General features: G+C 41.4%; 1 protein-coding gene across 8 annotated transcripts in view; it reads right to left on the bottom strand.

The window, feature by feature from the left end:
- Positions 1-20,192, bottom strand: part of SPAG9 (sperm associated antigen 9) — a 62,370-nt gene extending 42,178 nt beyond the window's left edge. For all 8 annotated transcript variants that reach the window (XM_058039118.1, XM_058039116.1, XM_058039111.1 and 5 more), the window contains exons 1-3: positions 19,790-20,192; positions 13,553-13,673; positions 2,830-2,900 (exon numbers count right to left, since the gene is read on the bottom strand). In XM_058039118.1, coding sequence (XP_057895101.1) covers positions 2,830-2,900; positions 13,553-13,673; positions 19,790-20,095 — 498 coding nt within the window. In that variant the 5' untranslated portion in view covers positions 20,096-20,192. The remainder of the gene's footprint in view (positions 1-2,829; positions 2,901-13,552; positions 13,674-19,789) is intronic.
- Positions 20,193-22,116: the final 1,924 nt, after the last annotated feature.

The following is a 22,116-nucleotide window of genomic DNA, read 5'->3' on the forward strand; positions in this document are numbered from 1 at the left end:
GCTCAGGTTCTTATACCCTGTATCAAGCCAGTTAGCGGGAAGGAGGCTTAATGGGATATCCTGCATTCACACCAGCCAGCACACTGCTCTCTCCAGAGAGCAGCAAGACAGACACGGATTTAACAGAAGGATGATGGAGGGTAAAGCCTGTCTCCACAGCTCTCCCCACCCAGGGCATCTCTGCAGCTGCAGACACTTCATTGCTGGGCAGGCTGGTGCTGGAACTGCACTGCAGACCCTGTCTCTGGCAGGTTGAGCTCCAAGGAGAACTCCCAGCTCTCACTACAACACATACACTGTAGAGAGGAATTGATTCAGCTCTCTGCTTCACATCCCTGGTAGAACTCACCAAGGTGACTCAGCTTCAGTAGGTCTTGGTCCATTAGGATTGGAAATGGGTGACATTCCCTGGGGTGCTGAGCCACCACCTTTGCTGGGCAGTGAACTCCAGCAAAGGCAACCACAGACAGACAGGGAGGGCTGAAAGGTGGATATTTTGAAGGACATGGGTACTGATTCAGGTCAGCAGTTGGAAGAGAAAGACATCCAACTTGGAAATATTCATCAGCGAAGTAAAGAATAAGGGTGGCTGGGAGGTAGAAGGAAACAAATAATGAAGATGGAAGGGAGAAAAATCGTTAGAAATTAAGACTGCACAAAATGTAGTTACATCGCATCTTTAACGTGACATCATTCAAATAAGCATCTTAGAGCTAAAATTAAAAAAAAAAATCTTTCTAAATGTTCTGTCCGTTATTTAGTCAACTGAAAGAAAAACAATTGCCATTTTAAGTACCAAAGATGGATCGCTTGTAAAGAAACAGTGAAGTGGACTCAGAAGGAAAGAAGTCTCCCTTCCTAGTAAAACATGAAAGAAAAAAGTTTAAGAACCAAGTATTTGATAGAAATATTTGATCCAATAAAACTGATAAACTTAAATGCTGAAAGGAGATTGGATATCTGCCAAAACACCTTGCATTAAAAGAAGAAAGTTACTATACAGATATAAAGTTTTAGAATTTGTTGGTAGAAAGGGAAGCAGGAAATCACAAAGGGAATGGGGAGTTGAGCATTATTATCAGCCAGTCCTTTCCAGTTCCCAGGGATTTCTGTCCCTGAGTCTCAGACATGCACCAGGATACAACATTAAAATATCTACATGCTCAATCCTTTAAAGAGGTGCATCTTTGCAAGATTCACTCTGGTCTGGAAAACAAAGAATCAAGGAAGCAATCATATTGGAAGCGAGGAGTATAGAAAACAGGAGATCTAATTTTAGGAGAACAGAGGTACTGATATGCCATGGTGCACTACAAAATATTTCTTTATGAAGAACGGATAGTCACCCCAGTAATAGTAAAACCCAAGGAAACATCTCTCCCTACACCAAAGAAAGCAAATTTAAGATGTAAAAGAATTTAATAAATTGGAATCAAACCAGCAGAGGCTGTTGTCCATTTTGGAGCAAAACTTATGCAGAACATGACATTCAGACATATCATGATATGATATTCGGAACATGACATCAGCGTTTCATTGAGTTGTGCATTGAATGGTGCCCAATACATTTAATCTTTAATTCTGTGAAACAGGATTCAATGAAAACCTGTCAGTTCTATTGTGACAGAACCCACAGGTTTGAATTACAATAACTGGAACTCTGCAAGCATCCAATACTCTGAAGTACTTCCAGATCAAAAGGAGGCCAAACCTCAGGGCAGCATTAAGATTTGTCACTTCTAGTTTTATTTAGATTTCCAGTTTTCAACAAATGTTGAAAACTAGTTTTCTAGATATTCTAAAGCATTCTAAAGCAGCTACCTAGTAACAAATGTGATTTTTAAAATGCTATAATTTCAGTAAACATATTATTTTTAAGAGCTTCAGAAGTCTTGTCACACAAGCACTACAGACTAGTCATGGTTCCAAGTCACTTTTCAGCTGCTGTTAATATAAAACATCTAACGTTGCTGAAAGCATTCAAGATAACCAAATCTGACATCTGTATCTGCTTCCCCTTTCCCCACATGGGTCTTTTGGACTGGGAGCAGTCAGTATGGCATTGATCTCTTTGATAGCAATGATCTAAAACCAGCTCTCTGACCTTCCAAAGGCAAAGCAAGGAAAGTAAGGAGAACTGTGCCCAAGTGAGACTCTAGATTAATCAGAATAATTCAAAGGACCTAGTGACCTCCTCACTAAAATATGTATATGACTTAGGCAGTAAAACATCCCTGCATGGCAAAGACAACCTGCTAATGAAAACTGAAGCACTGCAAGTCCTGGTTTTGTGCTTTGCACTCAACTTAAACAGTGTGGTTCTTATTTATTTAAATTAACAAACTCTAACTTTTTCTATATTCATCAGCAAATCCCATTTTCAATAGGTATCAACAAAGTATGGCAGGGAAGTTTTTAAATCACAAATCCCAGCAGGCTAGGTTTTGAAAGGATTTTTCCTTCAATGGTACAAATAAAACCAACACAGAAAATTGACAGAAAGAGTACAAAAATGTAATTTCATTTCTATCTCTTTGAAGCCTATTAGTGTGTTTTGAAAAATTGCCTCTGAAATATGGAAGAACAAATTCCTTTTTAAAACTTCTCCATACCTGACAAAGCTATAAAAATGACAGATGCGTAATCAAACATTAAGAAATAGTCACTCAGATGTGAATGAGAAAAACTACATCACCAAATGAAGCCTGGTTACAAATTAGTGTACAAACCAAAATATTCAATAATTTTCCCAATTGCTCACAACACAAGGTTTTCCACAGATATATATTTTTACAGATATCCCAAAATCATCTTGATGTAACAACCTACCTCTGTATGTCTTGAATGAAGTGCATTGTATTCCTTCTTGAGTTCTGCCTCCCGCTCCTCAAGTCTGCTAACTGGAAGAAAAATAAAAGAATTAAAATTAACCTCAGAGTTCTAGTAAGTGAGACTGACTTGCCTGGGACTAAGCAAACAGATTAGAGTATTCCTAGAAGTGAATAGCACAAAGCAGGATAAAAAGTATGTCAGTGGTTATGTTTTTAAGCTCTTATCACTGAGCTTTCTAAGTACATCAACAGCAGCACAATACTGCAATTTGCATTCCCCTAAGGAGCCCAAGTCCTATTTTCCCCTGCTGATTGCTAGGCCAGTGATGGGATTTTTCTGTTCAAGGCCAGCTTACTGCTCACCCCAACCCAGATTGTTTCACATGGAAACTGCAGGAAGAGGAAGAGGCCATGTCACTCAATCCCAGATGAAGCGATGCGCTCCAACTAAGGTCCTACATCAGTTCCCTAAAACACATCCACACAATTTCCAGAGGTGTTTAACCAGGACAAACATAGGCAAGGTATCTGTTAAAATACATTCAAGCCCTATGTGGTACAGAAATTAAGGTTTCTGCTGGCACTCACACTTCACTGAGCATTAAGGCAATAGATTTAAAGAGAGAAAACATTTGAATACTTCTGTAGGTATTCCAGGAAATTAAAAATAGATCTAGCAGATTTAGGAGAACTTTAAAATCTAAGTTCTTATTGGAGGGAGATGAAACCAACTGAGCAGCTCAGTTCATCTGTGCTGTGTTACAGCCCAAATGAAACTGAGCAGAAACAAACTGTGATCTCCCGATGCAATTAATTTGCAGAAAAAGTAACAGAATTCAGAACCTTCTACACACAACTTATTGTGTCATTCAAACACAAAACATTTTTGCTGCTTAGATGTGAACTCTATCTATTCAGGTATTTTTGAACACAATATTCATGTGACATAAGCACATGTATCAAATTGTGTAACTGAGCTTATTCTACTAGCTATGTTTAAATACCCCTGGGAAAGTTCAAACTTATAGTTCCATGTTTCCAGAGAGTCACTGCCAGACACACATTATCTGAAGACAAATGTCCCGACCTTCTCTGCTCTTTGCATACTTTCGTGTTGCCAGCTGGGTCTCCTGAAAATTGATTCTCCATATATCATTTCTTTTCGATCTATATATCTGTATTTTGGCACAGTATTTAATCGTAAGGATGTTTTAAAGAAAAAAACTCTTTGTTCAAGTCAAATGAGTGAACCAAAATACATAACTGTCTACTCACTCAAATTTGTATAAACATTCTGCACTACTAATCTAATCTTGCTCTTATAAGAACATTACACTCCTTGCTACAACCTTTTGCAGTCCACCTATAAATATATGGCCAAAATATTACATCAAATATTATTTATACCATTGCCAGATCTATTGCTTCCATTTCTGCCCTGTTATCAAACAGAACAAAAGCTCTTTGGATCAAATAGCAGCAGGGAAGGCACAAGTATCTATAATACAACGTAGAGAAAAATTTATTTTACAGCACAATGCATGCATCAAAAAATACATATTTATGTAATGCAGAACACTACTAAACAGAAGAGTTCCGTTTATTGTTTTGATGCACAAGCTGTTTTAAGTCTCCTTGTACATGTGAAGTGCAGTTTTATGGAAGCCTTTGGAAGACATTACAGAAGCAAGAGTCAGAACTTATAATTAACAAAGCTATTATGTGACAGACCATATTTTATACACTATCTTTGCCTGATTAACATCCAAGTCATGAGTTACGAGATGCTTAACAGCTGCCCATCAGAAATACTCAGCAGGTCTCATGTGAGCACACTGTGCCCAGGCTGTGTACCACAGATCCCAGAGGAACTCCCTTGTAAACCTTTCCACTGTGCTAAACCCTCTTTGGGAAAACAGGAGATCAAAAAGTCCTAACTGTATGACTGCTGGACCTTGTATTTGCTGAAACCAGCTCCCTCTCCAACAAACAGTGTCCAAGCATCCTCCCCTGCTGCTTTGTGCTGGGTGGTGAAGTCACGGTTCAATTCAGCCTCACCTGGAACTCCCACACACACCAGGGTGATGCACCCAACACTGTTTAGCGAGTTCATGTCTACACAGTGTAGCCAACTCCAGGGATGAATTCTACAAGTGAATCTGGGAAAGTATTGAACAATACATTTAATGAAGATTAACACCACATCAGGTGTTACCAACACCCTTCTTTGCAGCTGTCCAAAACCAGCCTTCAGGAAACCCAGAAAAGCATTTCCCGCTGTTACGGATACAACACACACTTTCACAGAGGTTAAGGTTCCATAAAGAAGCACACCACTTTTTCCATCTGTGAAGAAAGAAAAGCTTTAAATGTTTTTAAACTTTAATGGCCCAGTTATAATAAATAGATCCTTGAATCAAGTCATGGAAGACAAATGTACATGGCTAGTGACGCTGCACAGTCAAGGGGGATATCTCCATGAGATCTGACCACTGTTTTCATTAAGTACAAAGGTTAAAACTATTAATGGCCCAGAAGATGATATAACTTGACATTAAGCACTTTCTTCTGGAAGTCATTTCCAGCTGTGCAACAGTGCTAGATGTAGAAGTTTCAGCCAGAAGAGGATGCACACTAAGTTACATACCCTCAACAGACACCACAACAGTCCTCAGAACTGGTTTTTCCAATACCTGCAGGATGAGATATAGCACCAGAAATCTATTCTACCCAAAATATGCCTCCCATCAAGATATGATCTTGCAGAACAAACCAACAGAATACACTATATTTTTCCAATTAAACATTGTGCAAGAGATCAGATATTCCCCAAGGATCAGAAATCACCACCAACTTGATCACAGAGTCAGAAGAATTTTGAGGAAGACTACCAGATTCTCACCCCAAAAACTTTGAGAAACTTAAGTCCCATCAGCAGTAAGAGGAAACTAAATAGGAGGGCAAAATGCCTTTCACTGGCATCCAGAAACACATTTTAAACTGAATTGTTGCCAGTTCCATTTTAATACACCAACATACAAAGGAGTGGAAGTCTGGCCCTGATAACACCTCAAGAGGAATGGAGTTGGGTGCTGGCACTGCCTGCCACATCTGAGCCTGCCAAGTGCCAACCAGACATAGTTCCTATCAGACTTAAGTAACAATACAAAAAGTTCCTCTGATATTTCAGTCTCAGACTTTTTTCCACTAAGATGTCAAATTCTTATGGGTGGATGATAAAGTTAGTTTGATTATATATATCCTAAAAGCAAAAGTATCCATTGTCTCTGTACAATTTGTCTTTACAAAGCCATTACAAAGCCTTGTCACATCAAGGAAGACCTTACATTGCAAGATTACATTGTTTAACATAATGCATGTGCAAAATGTAACACCCAACAAAAAAGTTGCACTACTCACTTCTAGAAGCTTGTGTTGAAAAAATAGAAAGGTCTTCAAGCATCATGAGCATAAAATGCAAATATTCTAATGCTTTTAGGCTGATGAGAAGGCATCCCCCTGAAACATCTCCACAAACTCATACCCAAGGTCTAGTGCAAACTTCTCCACCACTGCCAATGTTCTAACACCTTTAATGACCTGAGATACCAATCTTGATGAAGGTTCTCTCACAGAAAACCAATTAAGCCTAAAAATAGGATATTAAATGTAATAGTAAACTAGAGAAACTGGAGTTTCTGTCTCCTGACAGCATTATGAGGAACTAGGCAGCCAAGCTGCCCACTCTGCCTGTTCAAAAGTCAGAGCTTACCTCCCAAGTCTGATGGCTTTTACCAAGTTTGGAACACCCTTCATCTGTATGTTGTCCTCTGCCTCAAACTCCTGATAAGCCTGAGGGGGAGAAAGAGAAACAGACCTGCTAGAATGGCAAATCCAACCAGTGTGATGCCTTCAAGAGGAATTACAAGTTCTTCCTACACAAGCCAGGACAGAGATCCAGCTAATTAACAAGCCCTTCCTGGCATCAGGACTGTCTGAAGACTCTCCTTCCTTGGACAGCTTTCATCTGGCTCTATTCTTTAATGCAGGTCCCACACCAAAGTTAAGATACAGATCCAGAAGGACCTTATGACCTCCTAAATAGCTGCCAAAGAGCACACACATCACTCGTGGACTGAAAAGGGGACTAAGCTATCAAACAAGTGTTTAACCTGGAAGTGGTAAGGCCTGCAAATCAAACCAGCACAGAAAACTAACTTGTAAAACAAGTGAAAAATTCAACCCCTTGACAAGACCAACATGTTCAAGTAGCTCTTACACTGTGAAATGCAGTTCTAGATCTCAGTTTAATAAGTAGAGCACTTGAAATTATGAAGATAATTTAGCTGTTAAGAATGCTCTGTTGATAGCAAGTATCAACACATGCAGCAGCAATGGTCTTATCCCTGACACTTCTGAACTGTTCAAGTTTGCACTATGTCTCAGGCACACAAAATCCCTGCAATTTGTTATCAAAAACTCAAAACAAAACTTAAAAAAACCCAAAACTCTATAAACATTCTGCTACAACATTTAATATAAAGACAACCACATGCCAGGACATTCCTCACATAGGCTGAAACTCAAACAATCAAAAACACATATCAGAAACTTCTACACAAAATCAAGCCCAAAATCCAACCTCTTGCCCAGTCACTGCAAAAGAGGTGTTTTACTGAGAAAACTTTTGATTGACTGCTTTGCAAACAGTGGAATGCTCCATTTATACATTTGGCTATTGAAGCAACTCCCTGTCTGATAAAATCCACATCAAGTCAGTGTGGACACAGAAGCTTTAGCAAACTGGATTTGTTGTAAAAGCCAGTAAAAACTCAGGAATGTAAGATTCTAAAAGACATTTAAAGTAATTTTCTTAAGTTACTGCAGTATTTTGAGCAACAAAATCACTATAACAACCAAACTCCAGCACATAAACTACAATACTCCCTTAACTTAAAAACACACATGATCAGTTAATTATACACCAGTGAATTTCAAGCTCTTCTCACCACTTTTGCTCAGGTATATTAACAGCAAAGCTTAAAGCAGGCCAATCACTGTTCTAATTTTCTACTCCATTTTATTTTAGCCTTGAGTCCTGTAGCTTGTCTCAGTGCCTGCCCTGGAGCCAGCTGTACCCCCTGCTCCATCTAGTGGGCTGCTGGCTCCCAAAACCACACAGACAGCAGGTCTTTGGGAACAGAGTTGGGAAGCCAGGGAAGGCACAGTGAAATGCACAGTCAGGATGAAAGCCTCCCTTGGTACTCACATTTCTTACAGAAGGATTTTTCAGGTGTAGTGACTGACACCTGTGGCACAGTGTAGCAAAGGGCAGGGGGAATCTGCCTGGTAAATAAACCTGAGATAATGAGTGATATCCTCAGAGATGAGGAACATCCACACTGAGAACACACTAGCAAAGAGTTCAGTTCCACACCTGCTAATCAAGAAATACAAGAACCCAAGCCATTCTGTTCCTCCTTTGCTGGAAATCAGATTAGTTCTACTGCTGTCAGCCTGTGAAAATGAAGCAGGAACAATCCAGGTCCCCAGTGACCAAACCTGAACTTTTCAGGTTCTTTCCAGGACCTATTGAAAAGCTTTCTTGTATTCCTTGAGATACACACCAGTAGAGCCATCCCTAGAAGCAGCATTTACTGACAGAGCTGTTTCACACCAGTTTAGTTATTCACATCACCATCTGTGCAGATACACAAATCAAGTCTCAAAACAACTTTCTGGGAAGTTTCTGTTTCCGTTAAACTTCACAGCTGAAAGTTCACATCAGAGACTCCCTGTTAACTACAGAGCCACATGAGCTGCATGATATCCCATGTGCAGAGATCTTAGATATTGGATGCCTTCAGATTATCTAAGAGTGACTGTCTGCCTGGGTGTACATTACAGCAATGCTGGTGTCCTGAGAGCTCAGAGGAGAAATCAGATATCTAATACCATCTGCAGAACATTCACAACAAAACCTGCATCTTCACTTGAAGCCAATGAAAGCAATACTTCTGTTTAGCTTCTGAGAAAAACAAATGTTTTTAGGTCAGCTTCCAAAGCATTTGTCTCATATACCAAATAAAACTTTCAGCAAGCAATATCTGCAGAGTACCACCTGACATGGAAAATAACATCATCTCAAGAGTTGTGTCACAACATTTACAGCTCCAAAACTCAAGAGCTGTTTCTTGGGATTATACTCCTTTGGGGTTTGTTTGTTTTGTTAGGTTTCTCTCACAAATGCAGTTTTCTCCAAATGTAATCTATCTTGCACACAAAGCTAAGGTTTGATAAAGTCAGGTATGTAGATATATCTGTTTTCTTGTCAAATGCAGTTTGTTATTTTGGTTGTACTTTAGCACTAGGCAGATCCAGAAAAGAGCCAAATCTTTCAAGTCCCATAGCCTACCACCTCCATTAGAAAGCACAGAAAGCACTTCAATCATGCAGACATGGTGTTTTTCAGATTCTCTAGTAAATAAGTTACCCCAAGAATGATTCCTCCAGAAAGCTTATGCCAAAGCTGTTCCATTCCTGTAGTAAGTCAAAATATACTAGCCATTTTTTATTCCCAAAAATTTAATTAACTTATAGCCTGTAATACATAAAGAAAACTGACATTCCCAGAAAGAGGCAAGGAAGGAAACTAAAATAAACCTCTGTAGCCTGCCCACTCCGTCCCTCCCCTCCCCCCGTCCCCCATCCCCAGCCAGAACTCAGTGGAACATCCCATGAGCCAGAGAAGATCTTATCCCCTCCTGTAACTGGAGACTGAGCACTATCCCAGCAGTATCGTGTGCATTCACAGAGCACTGCTGGACAAATGAGCTGTGTATTGCTATTACAAGTTTTTAACAGCCCTCTGTTTTCCAGGTCCAGGGTTGACATTTCAAATATTTTAATGCTGCAAACAAATTACAAGTAGCACAAAGGAGTCTCAGAACAGCAAAGACTTGAAGTAATGTGGAAGTCAGGTATTTTCAAATTCTTCTAAGAAATACTTAAAATTATATCACAGCCTGGCATTGGCCTCAGATATACCACTGCAAAACAAAATAATGTTATTTACTAAACATGTGGCATTGTCATGTCCACAGGTGCCCTCTGCTGCTGAGAAGAAAAAAATTACATGAATTCTGGGTAAGTCATAAACCCAAAAATAAACATTTGTCAACACTCAGTAAAAGTTTACTATAGACCCACAGCAAGAACTTCTAAAATCTCTGCCTGTACCAACATCATTCCTAAACAAACCCCCAGGAACTTTCCGCTATTTAACTTGCTTGAGCTTCCACATGGCACAGACTCCAAGAATACAGGCACTGCCTTTCCCCCCTCTCTGTCCAGGTACTGCTGAGAGCCAGGCCACACAAGGGACAGGAGCAAACCAGGGAAAGTTAAAGCCAAGAGCAGCAGTGCAAAATGAGATGAAAATCTGGATCATAAGACAAGGAGCTCCATCCAAGCTCTTGATTTGAGCCCATTCCTGCGCTCAAATAGAAGCCACAAATCCTTACACCTCTGCTCTCCTTCAAGCAGTTTTAAAGTTTAATGAATTTATCCCAGATTGCCACATATTGCACCATTTTTTTGCAGCAAGCTTGACTTAGGCAGCCACCACATCTCATCAAGTATCAGGACTGAGTGCTACCCATCATGCAGGAGTGGTAACTCCAGTGCATCTGCTTCCACCGTTCAGGATTTCATCATCTGCTAGGCTCACAGTCCTTCCAGCAGTGTTTTGCTGTCATCTCCCCCTCTTTTCACCTCCTAAAAAAAGAACAGAGCACTTCAAGGTAGTTCACTCATGTGGCAGCAACTGTTTCAATTTCTGACGAGGGGAAAAGAAGTCAGCGAACCACAGGAAGGGAGCAACTGCTTGACACAAAATAACCTCTGGATTTCACTCCAGGAATTTCAAAAGGCAGCTTTATTCTAACCGAAGTGATTGAATACATGGCTAACGATGCAATCCCACAGGGTAAATTTAAGTGCAAAGAAATAAATTTTTTTCCTTTCGATTAAGTATGACAATCACTTAGACTGCACAAACAAGTACTTAAAATTCAGGACATAATAACCATAACTTCTTAACTGGCACACAGATTTAAGCACATACAATCAAGCAGAACTCAACCATGTGACTTAAGAGCTGCCCCAGCTGACAAGTCTTCACTAAATGCTCAGCACTGCCAGTGTTAAAGAGAATGAGTCAAAACTTTTAATGGACAAAACTTGTTCTCACAGGCTTTGCTTATTTGAGAAAAAACACACAGAGCACAGGCAGCCTACACAAACCAAGAAGTCTTGCAGGTAAAGTATGACATAGAACCATGTATTACCTGTTTTCCATTCTAATCTATTACTCATATCACCAGCTGATGTTGTGATCTCACTCTGCACTCTGCACACCCAGGTTTTATTTGGTTACTTGCTCTGTGCCAGACATTTGCAACTCCCATTACCAGTGATAACACTGCCACCGTTTTGAATGCTGACGTGGTAACACAGTTAGCAATACCAGAGCCTAACTTAGATGCACAGGCAGTACTACAGAAGTAGAAGAGAAAAAGAAATATAGCTAAAAGACTTGGAGCTGAATTAAAGTGACACATCAATCATTTGGATTGTGCAACATGCCAGTTGCCTGGTCTATAAAACAAAACAAAGTAATGCAGTCAGGTTAAGCTGCTTCACAAATATGTACTTGTATGGTTTTCATACCTTAGAAATTTAGATCACTAAAAAAAACAGTTAACTTGCATAATATTCATTAGGTGTTCAACAAATGTGCTTATGTCCCCTTTGATCTTGCTCTGCATCAGCAGCATGACAAATCTTCCCAGCAGCCTTTCATGCTGTCCCAGACAGCTTATCAAGGCCAAGCACAAGCAAGCTCAGTGTTTAACCCAGCCCTATTGTTTCTCCAAATATACAGTTTTGCCATCACAGAAGGTTTTTCTCCAATACAAGGATTCTTTTCTCTAATAAATAGATTTTGGAACTGTCTAAAATCATTGTTTCATCACTAGAGCTTTACGTAGTTATGGTAACTGTTTTCAGTAACATTACTTCTTACAATAAAAGTAGTTGTAGCAACCCTCAGTGCTTATACTGGAACTGCTGAGTTTCTTGGGAAAATACTTTCATTATTATTATAGATATACACACACATATACACACAATATATAAATAAAACTTTAAAATCATACATATACTTGAAGGCTTCAAAGCAAAAAGATAATTTCACACCAACAGACTCACAGAGCAACATAAAATGTTGTTATCAATACATGGTAAATTTCTATTAGAGAAACTCCAGGTATGCTGCCACATACATTGTCAGAAATCCAACTGATTTTTCTTTTTCGTGCAACCACTTTATCCTTTGGATTGTATTAACAGAATAAAGCCATGGCCTACAGGACAGGATGCAATCTTGATCCACAATCCTGTTGTCAGTGAGTGGGGTCTCCCGTGAACAAGCTGCGTGTTATGAGCACGGGTCTTCTAGAAACAGAATCTTTGTCACAAAAACAGGCCCCTTAACTCCTGCTACAATGTTTTATTTTCCCCTCCTGTGAGGCTCTTAGATACACACACAACACCATTCCACAAGAATAGCAGGGTTTCAGGTACAAGTCTCTACAATTAATCATTTTAGCCTGACTTCATCTACAAAGAGACAATCCTAGGAAATAATCACACCTACATTCATCTTAACACTCAGACTAATAGTCCTGCCCTGCTACAGGCTCAATCATGCCACTGAAAATTAAACTTTACAGGAAAATTTTAGAGGGTCAGCTGGAAAAGAACTATAACTTACTGTGTTAGGGGCAGGAAATGTAGCTGAGCAGAAATAAAGGAAGAAAGAGTAGTGAAAAGGGGCTACTTTGAAGACTGACACTGCTTTTAGAAACTGGTCATCTCTCAGCCTCATCACAATCGCACTTTACATTCCTGCAGAGTCCAGCAATAAAAGCTATATATTAACTGATGAACACACCAGTCTCACATCAACAGAAGATGGCTTAGAAGCTTGAAGTATAAAAGTAGAAAAACTGATGATGAAGTTTCATTCAATGACTGTGTGGCTGGATAAGAAGCAGCCCAGCAGAATGTCTAAACTACAATATATTCAACTTCAAGTGTTTCAAGACAACTGATCACTATCATCTTTTTCCAAAGTTTCCAGAAGTTTTTTTTCTATTACATCTCTAAAAAGGGAAGTGTTCTCCCTAAACTGTTTTTCTATAAAAACTAAATGTCTCCTAGAAATAAATCATTTAGCAAAAATTATACAGAAATTAATGAGAATCACCAACAATGCCCTTCTCCTCCCAGCTGTGCTTCTAAACCTGAAGATTACCTTTATTTTAGCACAGACAACTGTTTAATAGGAAGAAAACATCTTATTTTGTTATCACTAACAAGGAAGTAATCAAAGCATCTTCTGAAAAAGTTGCTAAATGTGAAGAAAGCACTGTCTAAAAGGTAAGCAATACAATCAGGATACTACAAGAATTGATTACAAGTCACAAGCTTCTCTCTGACTTGTTTGCCTTAATTCTAAAGAAAACAGACTTGCACAAGAGTTAAATCCAGTTATCTGTCTAAGTACAGGAATCAGAAGGCATATGCATTATCACTTTACATAACAAAAATTAAAATGCACTAATACACTTAAAAGGAGAGCACCATGTTTTACTTACTTTGATCAGCATAGTTTTTTGCTTTTAGTTCAAGTTGTCGAGTTTGTGACTCTAATGCTTCCACTCTGGTCTGTAAGTCCTTTTTCTCTTGTTCTTGAGAATCTTCAAACTCAATGAATTTCTAAACAACAAAAAAATAGTTAAGTTAGACCAAACAACTAATTACAGGTTTTGCAGCAGGTAGGAAGAAACACAGCAGCCCTTCACAGCCAGGAAGGTGCAAGGTGGTTTCCAAAACAACTGAATAGATCCATAGGCCACATTTAAATACAAAGAACTATTTCAGTCCAGGTGCATCAGTCAAGCACCCAGTCTAGGTTATACTGTGTAATAACTTGCAACTAAGTGCCAGCTACTCCAGAGAACCTGCTTGGGATTAACATAAATATGAATTATTTCTTTATTGTCTAACATAATGTACAACAACTGCCAACAGTGCATGTGAACACAGGGAGTCTTGGTATCCTTAGTCTGACTAAGGAACATCAGTGAAGTTATTCTCACCCATAAGCCACAAAGGTACACACTGCAACAGGGACACACTAGCAGTAGTGCCAACCAAAATGATTTGATATATTTTCCATTCCCACCCAATTCTGCTATAAATTCTCATAGTCTTTATCAGATCCTTAATAACCATCTACAATCTGTCAACTGCACAGAAAACTCTGTGCTGATCACCATCACCTTCTGTTTCCTTGGTTTACCACACTTGTGATTCCCCATATTCTGGAATTCACTGATGAATGCATCAGTGTTTACATTCTCTAACATAAAAATTACCAACATGCCATCATAGCAGCTTTGAAAGCACTTTTTTTTTGCTATTTATCTTACCTAAAAAGTCAAGAAATTCAATATGTATTACTGGCACAAAGAACACTTCTAAAAGCCAAGGATATTTTAGGTCATGCAGTACTCTATGCTCTGCATTGCAAGGAGAAGACAAGGCCACCAACACAAGTTATGCAGAAGGGTCATAGAACAGGGAGGAGAAGCAGACCAGAAACCTCTGCAGGAAAAAATCCTTAACATCCACAACAGTTAAAGGGGCAAAGGCAGCTGAGGACCACATGGCAGAAAAGGGACAGTGAAGGCAGCAACTTGAAAACAGTAATCTGATTTGAATATTTTTTCCTATGTATTGTTTGGAAAATTTAGTGGGAAATGTATTTCTAACGGTCATACATCAACTGTTAATGAACTATTACTACATTGTAGCCATTGCACACACATTTTTTACAAAAGCAGAAATTCATAACCTTATGAAAAGGGCTTCAGTTGAACAGGATCATCAGAAGTTCTGACTAAAAAGTACTTCAGATGTAGAAATGCATCAAAACCTATGAAGTGAAACAAGAGTCCCTTTCAGACATGCTCTGCACAGCTATCACAGGACTGGGCATGGTGTTCATATGACTGTGCTTGAAACCAAACCACAACAATTGAGGAAGAGCTGACATAGCCCAGGTAGCTCTGCTTTGGGTGCTGCCATTGAAAAACCCCTCCTCAAACACAGATGTGCAGGAATCTTTCTACCTCCTCCACACGAAGTTTGGGAATATTAATTAATCCATGTAATTTGAAAACCTCAATGATTAAGTTTGTTTCATTTCTTCTTTGTAGTAACTGATTCAAGACTTTTGCCCATTTAATATTCAAGTCATGTCTGGCCTATTCTTGGCAGATTCCTTTTTCAAAAAGGGCTTCAAAGTTTGACACAAGTTAGGCACTGGGGCTAAAGTTACACTAAACACAGGAAGTTTGTTACACTAAACATGGGAAAACATGAAATAAGAATTATGAAACTGTACCATCTTTGTTTAGTTGTTTCTCTGATGATTTCCCAAAAATATGTCATAGCTTGTTAAAGGCCAGGGGCAATTATACTCATGAATAACAAACAGCCATTCAGAGCCATTAATGTCAGTGTTACTCATGAAACCACAGATAGATATAACTTTGTATTTCCTCTCAAGTTCTTCAACTGCAAGTGGTAAAACTGTTTTTTCCTAAAAGCGAAAAAGTTACCTTCCATTAGTTTACCTTCCTTTTGTTAAAGTCCAAATTTACATTACTATACTTGAAAGCATTTCTGTAATTACACCTGAGTATTTTTCCCTCCCCTGCTGTAAACTATACAGATCAGATCTTGGGATTGAGAACTTTGGACTTTGAATACTTTTATTTGGTTTCATTTCTCCTTCTGGTGATGGTATAATGACAAACACAGGCCCAGCAGATTGATCATCACACCCTAACTAAGCCTGCACAAGTATGACAGAAGAACTAGTGAGATAAACCACCACAGCAGCCAAGGACAGGCTGAGCACCCATACTAAACTACTTTTTAAAATTTACATTGACAATACACTCAACTACTACTTACCTCCTGCACTGTTTAATGTAAATCCAGCAGCATATGTAGGAAAACATTAGGCACTCAATAGTCATCCTCTCATTTCAGCCCCAGCTACTGGTTATTCAAAACACTGAGGCAGACAAAAATCTAGTTTTCCACATTTTAAGTGACATCTTGTTTGGGCCACAAAGATGTATTTTACAACTCTAATGAGAAGTGTGAGAAGTGAGATTTTTGGTACTTTTTTTTTTAAGAGCAAGCTGAAGGACACCAACCTGTCTTTAAAACAATCAGACCAGACTATATAAGATTACAGAAAATACAGCTGGAATGATCCTTAAAAGGCCATCTTGTTTCCAGGTTCTGATGCTTAGAATTGGATACCTGGATCCTAATTTTGATTAGGCTATGATGAGGTGTAACACATGCGATGCAGAGCTCCTCCTGCACGTGCCTGCTACTGAAACCCAACCTGCAATACCTTCATCAGCCATCTTTGGCAACTCCCATTTAATCCATCCCATTTTCTCCAGGCAGGATCACATGCGTCGTTTCAGACCTCTGTTCAACATGTTTTTACAGACCTCATATAAAAAGTGTAGAAAGTCCCACACAACTAAACTCAAAAATATTTATGTAATCAATTTTAAACCTACTTGAAAGCTTGCAGAGGTCCTTGGAATAAATAAGAACTCAAGACTACACAACAGCCCAGCACATTTGGAGCCCTCTGTCCTATAAACAACCACTGAAGCACTCAGTAATACATTATTAGCCAAATGAAATATCTCTTCCTTTATTTATATCATCTTCTGTCTCAACATGTTGACTGGTTTTCCTGTCACAGGACCCAGGTGCAATGCTGAGCATATCTGATGTCAGGGTGCCACCCACTTGGCAATCTTCATTACTCTATGACACGTCCTTCAGCAATGTGTATTGCAACAATGACAGATTCTCAGCCAATGGCAAGTCCTTGGAGCAGAGAAAAAAAAATCACCTAAAAAGCCAGTTCAGATGGACTTGGGGGACAGAAAAACATGTGAAAATGAAAACAACCTGATAGCCATAAAATAGAGTGGAAGTTTTCTGTAAAATGCATCTCGGTTTTGTTCGCTCAAATTAAAAATACTTAAACTCTTACTGCGCAGTGTTTACTCAACATACAATCCTAACGAAGTTACCTCTGGGAACAGTAAGGAAAAGCAGACATTAAGTTTATGCTATGACTTAAACCAATTTTAGTAGTGGTAGATGCTTTTTCCCAGTTGCCAAAGAGTTCAAAAACAGTTTAATCCCACCAACAGCAGAAAAGCTAAAAGATATCCTAATTTGGCATAGCTAAATGGAGTAGATTTTATCCTCTTTCCAAGTGCACACAAAACACATGCCAGCTACAAGTGCAGGCCTGAAACAGCACACTGCTGCAGAAGTAACTCCTATCAGAGTATAAAATAGCAGAAGCACAAATGCTGGTTCCTCTCCCCCTTCTTTGGGGCAGGAATTGTTACCTCACAGTCACCAAGTGCAAAGGTAAGAACTGGAAGCAGAACAGCAGAGCAGCTGGTTCCTCCATTCCTTCAGCAATATCAAAAAACCTACCATGTTAAACGTCAGACAAGTGATTTCACAGCAACTACAAAGATCAAAACTGTACCCAGAGGGTTAAGAAGTAGGCCCAGAACTTCTGTCAGGGTGACTTTAAAAACAATTATTCCGGAAATCCTCAGGCAACAACTTTTAAGATATCTCGTTAGTAACATGTTTTAAGCACACGAAATAAAGAAGGCAAATTACAAAAATGGGGTAAGGAGACCCCTACCCAAATAGTAAACTATTTAATGTTCATAAAGATGCTGCTGCAAATAAATGTCCTACAACCGAAAACAAACAGAAAGTAAAAGAAGGTGTGTTAATTGTCCAGAGAAACTGTGGCTGCCTCATCCCTGGATATGCTCAAGGGTAGGCTGGACAGGGCTTGGAGCAACATGGTGTTGCAACAATGTCCCTGTCTGTGGCAGGGGTTGGAGTGACATGAACTTTAAGGTCCCTTCCAACCCAAACCATTGTGTGAAATTTTGAACAGATGACAATAAATATGGAACTCAGCAGCTCAAAATTCTCTATTTTGTCACCACGTGACACAGGCAAACTCCAAACGAAGATAATGTGCTAAGCAAGCAATTTTTTGTCCAAGGAAATGTTAAATTTCTGTTCCCTCCTTTTACTTCAACCATACTGCACCCATCAGGTTATCTCAACATCGAAAAAATAATTCAACAACCATGCCTGACTAACACACGCACCACTCCTGAACACACTAGGCTGTACCTAATACTTTCACACCTGTACAGTGCAATGACCTCAGCACATCACAAAAATGACCTTTGTGCTCACCATGAAAATACAGTCTCTGGTCTAACTGCACTTTGGAAAGCATCAGCCAGGTGTCTTGCAGCATGAGCACTGGTTCTTCAACTGCATAAAGCCTGTCCTCTCAAGTTAATTTATCATGACACAGAGAAATGGAAATGGCAGTGAAGCACACTATTAAAACAGGCACTTACAGTTCCTGAAAAGCTACAACAACAGAATTAACCCCATGTTCTGTTTCATCACATTGGTACGGTTTCTGTCCTGCTGCCCAAGGCCTGTTTTTTGATCTGGCAAATGCTGCCTGTGCTTCAAACCTGACGGATTTTCTCATTAATTAGTTCAGAAAGTATTTATCAATCCCTTCCTATTACTCTCAATATAAACATATTTTCTAAAAGACCCTTTTACATCAGCTTGTGTCAGAAATAGTGTGGCAACTCCAGTCCCCTGACTGGAGTCCATAAGGCATTATAAAACCACCATGTGTTTGACAAGGAGGATGAATGATTTATCAATCCAACAGCTGGGGGGGACACCATTCATACCGCAGTTCTTCATAACAAACTGAGTCCTGGAATAATCTGCAGACAACATTTTGCACTCATAAACAAGTACTTGTACAGGGCTAATGCTTTTTAAATTAAGCTTTTACTGTTAATGTTGTGTTCACCCTCAGTGCAGGTATTCTTCTGATTTTTGGAAAATTTAGAAAGCAAGCACAACCAGAGAGATTAGCACAGGACAAGGGGTCTGGAAATACACTTTTAAGATGGCTTGTTCCATTACAGATAATGCTGCCAATCCAATTTCCTTCAGGAGTTTGGCAAGACAATGAGCTGGAGGAAGTTACCCTGCACAGCGGCTTCCTATTGTATCGGTTTATAATATCAGATCAGATAATGCCTCTCAAGCTTGTTTATGCTGAAATGATTCTTGGTACAAACACTAAAATAAAAACATTTAACATCCCAAATCAGAGTCGACATCACTGGAGAGTCCACACCACCTGTTGCTGCCTACAGCTTTATGTACCATCTCTGAAGGGCTTCAGCCTACACACTGTGTATTTCCATGTTTTTTGTAACGCGTTGTCACTATTTTTGCAAAAACGGACAACGCGCCTCCCTCCGCGGGGAGCATCCCGCGTGGCCGTGACAGCACAACCAGCGCACGGTTCCATGTTTGCGCCTCTCCCCTCCCTTCCCGCAGCGCTCCGCAGAAGTGACCGGGGATCCCTCCGTGACCGGCGGCTCAGGGGACCGCATGCACCCGGACCCGCACGGACGGGTCTCGCTGCGGATCAGCTGCACGGACCGGGAGGTCCTCCGCGCCCTCCTCATCCTTCTGCCAAGCTGAGTCGCGACCCCAACCCCGGCCGCGCGGCCGGCGGGGGCAGCCCCGGTACTCGCTCCAGGCGCCGCCCGCTCTGCCCCGGGCAGGCCCAGCGCGGGAGGTGCGGCCGCCCCCACGGAGCCGCCCCGGCCCAGCGCCGCGCTCACCTCCTCGGCCTGCTTGCGCAGCGCCTTCTCCCGCTCGTACTGCGTGAGCAGCTGCTCGTTATCGTCCCGCAGCAGCTCCAGCTCCACGCTGGTCTCCTGGCTGTGAGCGCACACCGAGTCCAAGTTCTCCAACACGGCCACCACCAGCGGCATCAGCTCGGCAACCACCTCCTCGTCGTAGCGCCCGATGAGCCGCTCGAACTCGCGGTAAATGGAGCCCGCCAGCCCCGACACCCGCTCCGACATCATGGCGGGGCCGGGCCCGCCGGGATCCTCCTGGTACACCACGCCGTCCGCCAGCTCCATGGCGGCAGGGAGTTGCGCGGGGCCTGGCGGGGCCCGGGGGTCCTGCTCGCAGCGGCTCCCTGCGGCGGCGGCAAAGCCTCGGTCGGGCCGGGCGGTGAGCGGCGCGCGTCTCTGACCTCACCCGCCGCGCCGGGCGGGGCCTGCCGAGACGGCAGCGCGGGGCGGAGCTACGGGCTAGAAGCCAGCGCGGGGGGTGTGGCCTGCTGGTGATGTCATCGAGAGGCGGGGCCCGGGCGGGGCTGTGGCGGCGGCTGCTCGCCGAGTTGGTGTTGCGTTTCAGGAAAATGCGTCCGGTGGGAGCAGGGTGGCAGCGGGGAGGGTTAGGCTGTCGGGGACACGTCAGGAATCACCGAATCTTGACAAATCACCGAATCGTCAAGATTGGAAGAGACCTTTAAAAGGGCAATAAGGCTGGGGAGTGGTCTGGAGCACACTTCCTGCGAGGAGCGGCTGAGGGAGCTGTGGGGAGCTCGGCCTGGAGAAAAGGAGGCTCACGGGACATCTTATCCCTCTCTACAACTCCTCCTGTCAGGAGGGTGCAGCCAGGCGAGGGTCGGGCTCTGCTCTGCCGTGTCCCAGGGAGCAAGGAACTGTCGCAGACATCTTCATATGAAAATCCTTTCCTTAGGATTTTTTCCTCCTGAGAAGCTGAGAGGCCTCAGGAACAAATGTAAACAATTATTATCTGCTGCTGTGGAATGCAACAGGTGCATCTGTGATTGGTCTCATGTGCTTGTTTGTAGTTAACGGCCAATCACGGCACACCTGGCTCGGACAGAGAGTCTGGGACTGCTGCCTTTGTTATTCATTCTTTTCTATTCTTAGCCTAGCCTTCTGATGAGAACTTTTTCATCTATTCTTTTAGTATAGCTTTACTGTAATATATATCATAAAATAGTAAATCAAGCCTTCTGAAGCATGGAGTCAGATCCTCGTCTCTTCCCTCCTCTGAAAACCCCTGTGAACACCATCACAAGGAACAGGACAGGAGGATGCAGCCCTACGCTGTGCCAGGGGAGGTTCGGGTTGGACATTAGGAAGAAATCATTCACAGAATGAGTGATTGGACATTGGAATGGGCTACCCGGGGAGGTGTCACCGTCCCTGGAGGTGTTGAAGAAAAGACTGGATGTGGTATGCAGTGCCACACTCTGGTTGATAAGGTGATGTTGGGTCAGGTTCGACTGGATGATCTCAAAGGTCTTCTCCAGCCTAGTTGATTATGTGGTTCTGTTACCCAGTCTGACCATGCACCTGGCACTACCACTGTAACTTCTAAACCAGTATTATGCAGTGCTGGGTACAGATGCCTCTTAAATAGCTCCAGTGTGGTGATTTCAAGCCCTGACCACACAAACTGTCGCAGACATTTCTTCACAGAAATCCTTTCTTTCGGATTTCTGTGTCTTCGGGAGGCCAGAGGCTTCAGAAGACAAGGTAAGCAATTATTATCAGCTGCTGGGGAATGCAACAGGGACACCTTGATTGGCTCATTTCCTATGTTTATAATTAAGAGCCAATCACCAGTGCAAGCCAGGGGACTGAGTCCTTGAACACAACTTTGTTTGAGATTTTTTCTATCTATTCTTAGCCTAGCCTAGCTGCTCTGCAAAACCTCTCTCCTTATTCTATTAGTATAGTCTTAATGTATTATATATATATATCTTAATAAATCAGCCTTCTGATTCAAGAAACAAGATTCACCGTCTCTCTCTCTCACCAGCTGCAACCCACTCAGGCACGGTAATAACAAACAGTAAAAAAAAAAATTCAAATATTTAATCTGAATCTCCCCTATCTCAGCTGAAGGCCATTTTCTTTGGTCTTGTCTCTGCAGGCACAGCAGAAGAGCCTCATCCCCACCTCGCTACATGCTCCTGTCAGTAGTTCTAGAGAGCTGTGAGGTCACCCCTGAGCCTCCTCTTCTCGAGACTAAACAAATCCAGCCTCATAAGACATGTTTTCTAGCCCCTTTATAAGCCTTGTTCCTCTTCTCTGGGCACACTCCAGCCTCTCAATAT

The sequence above is a fragment of the Melospiza georgiana genome, chromosome 21 (assembly GCF_028018845.1).
Source record: "Melospiza georgiana isolate bMelGeo1 chromosome 21, bMelGeo1.pri, whole genome shotgun sequence".
Classification (NCBI taxonomy): domain Eukaryota; kingdom Metazoa; phylum Chordata; class Aves; order Passeriformes; family Passerellidae; genus Melospiza; species Melospiza georgiana.